The following is a 1,493-nucleotide window of genomic DNA, read 5'->3' on the forward strand; positions in this document are numbered from 1 at the left end:
AACTTTATGCCTAGATCGCACACACTACCACGATTCGTAGCACTAATACAAGAGCCATCTCCATGGCCATGTTTACACGTGAGAAGAAAAACACAATGACACCACCATAGGAATGAATGACAATCTACCATCTTTGTGAAGGCCAAACGCAAAGCGCAGAAGCTTATGCGAATGGGTCATCCATAAGAACATTAAAAAAAAAAGAAGAAATTATTTTATATTTGAATTGTAAATAAAACTAATTTTGGTGGCCGTCTTTATTCCGTTAACTCCTCACTCGTCGATGTTAATTTTCTTTATGAAAAAAAAAATAAAAATAAAAATTATCGGGCGGAGAATCTGAAGTTATGAACGGAGGCGAGGGAGAGTAGGGAAACGCAAAATGATTTTCAAGAATTCACACATAAACCATAAGGCATAAACAAGAACTGAAAAGAAAAATTAGAATTCCACTGTATTAAATCATGTGTATTCGAAGTTGAAAGAAAGAAAAAACGAACCAATTCCTATATTCATCAGCACCATCTGTATCAACCTAGTCCTACCCTCCAACAAATCTAAACCAAAAACATTTACAGATCGACGTTTCTACCTACTGCGCCGGCAGAGATTCTTGCCGCCAAAGAAAATCAGAGTTATCCGACGCGTCAAAGCACAGATTCGAATACTCCAACAGCCCATCAAACGCCACATACTCCGCCGTATCACTGCCGCTGTATACATCTCCGCCTTCCAGTTCGAAAGCGTCGTAGTTCGGGATCTGATCCACAAACCTCCACATCTCACCGATGTCAGACGAATCAGTCGATATTCGAGCAAAATCCTGTTGGCTATTGGAAGGCGGGAGACCGAGCTCGTCGTCAGAGGCTTCCAAGAGGTAACCTAACTCCGGTTGAGAATCAGCGGAATCCGCCGTCAAATCCACAACCGGCACCGGAGAAGAAGATGCGGTAGCGATTTCTTCCTCAAAGCTTCTCATCAACGAATCGAGATCCTGAGTGGGTGGTTCAGGATCGGAATCGTCGAAGAAACCTAGAAGGTCGTCTCTGAGCCGCTTCACCTCGGGCGAACCGGTTTCGGACTCGGCCGAGTCGTCCCGATCCCGCTTCTTGGAGTTTTGATTCTCCATGAGAAAAAAAGAAAAAAGAAAAAGAAGAAAGAATTAGGGTTTCTTTTTTTTGTTTTTATATATAATATTGTAATGTGTTTGTTTAAGTTTGAAGGGATAGACGCGATAAAGAACGTGAGACAATTTGAGCGGGGAATGAAGGGGTGGGTATTTATATAAGGGGGGACAAGGTAGGGAGAAGGTAGAAGGCGCGTGGATAGTGATGTGAAATAATCGCGTGGTAGTGTTTTGAATATGCTATCTTCTTCCTGTTTTTATTTATTTGATTATATTAAATTTCGTTTATCTCTTATCCCTAAAAAAGAAAATTGTTTTCTACGGAAAATTCTACCCACCTCCTTTTCATTTTCGTGACTTTGTCCGG

General features: G+C 41.3%; 1 protein-coding gene across 1 annotated transcript; it reads right to left on the reverse strand.

Moving 5' to 3' along the window:
• Positions 1-420: 420 nt before the first annotated feature.
• On the reverse strand, positions 421-1,263 carry LOC101221594. Its single transcript, XM_004135055.3, has one exon. It carries the CDS (start codon positions 1,127-1,129, stop codon positions 593-595), a length of 537 nt encoding a protein of 178 aa, XP_004135103.1. The 5' UTR covers positions 1,130-1,263; the 3' UTR covers positions 421-592.
• Between the last annotated feature and the right edge of the window lie 230 nt (positions 1,264-1,493).

Source organism: Cucumis sativus, chromosome 5 (assembly GCF_000004075.3).
Source record: "Cucumis sativus cultivar 9930 chromosome 5, Cucumber_9930_V3, whole genome shotgun sequence".
Classification (NCBI taxonomy): Eukaryota; Viridiplantae; Streptophyta; class Magnoliopsida; order Cucurbitales; family Cucurbitaceae; genus Cucumis; species Cucumis sativus.

Excerpts from the sequence above, each read along its gene's own strand:
- LOC101221594 (XM_004135055.3), bottom strand. The coding sequence starts at position 1,129 with ATGGAGAATCAAAACTCCAAGAAGCGGGATCGGGACGACTCGGCCGAG.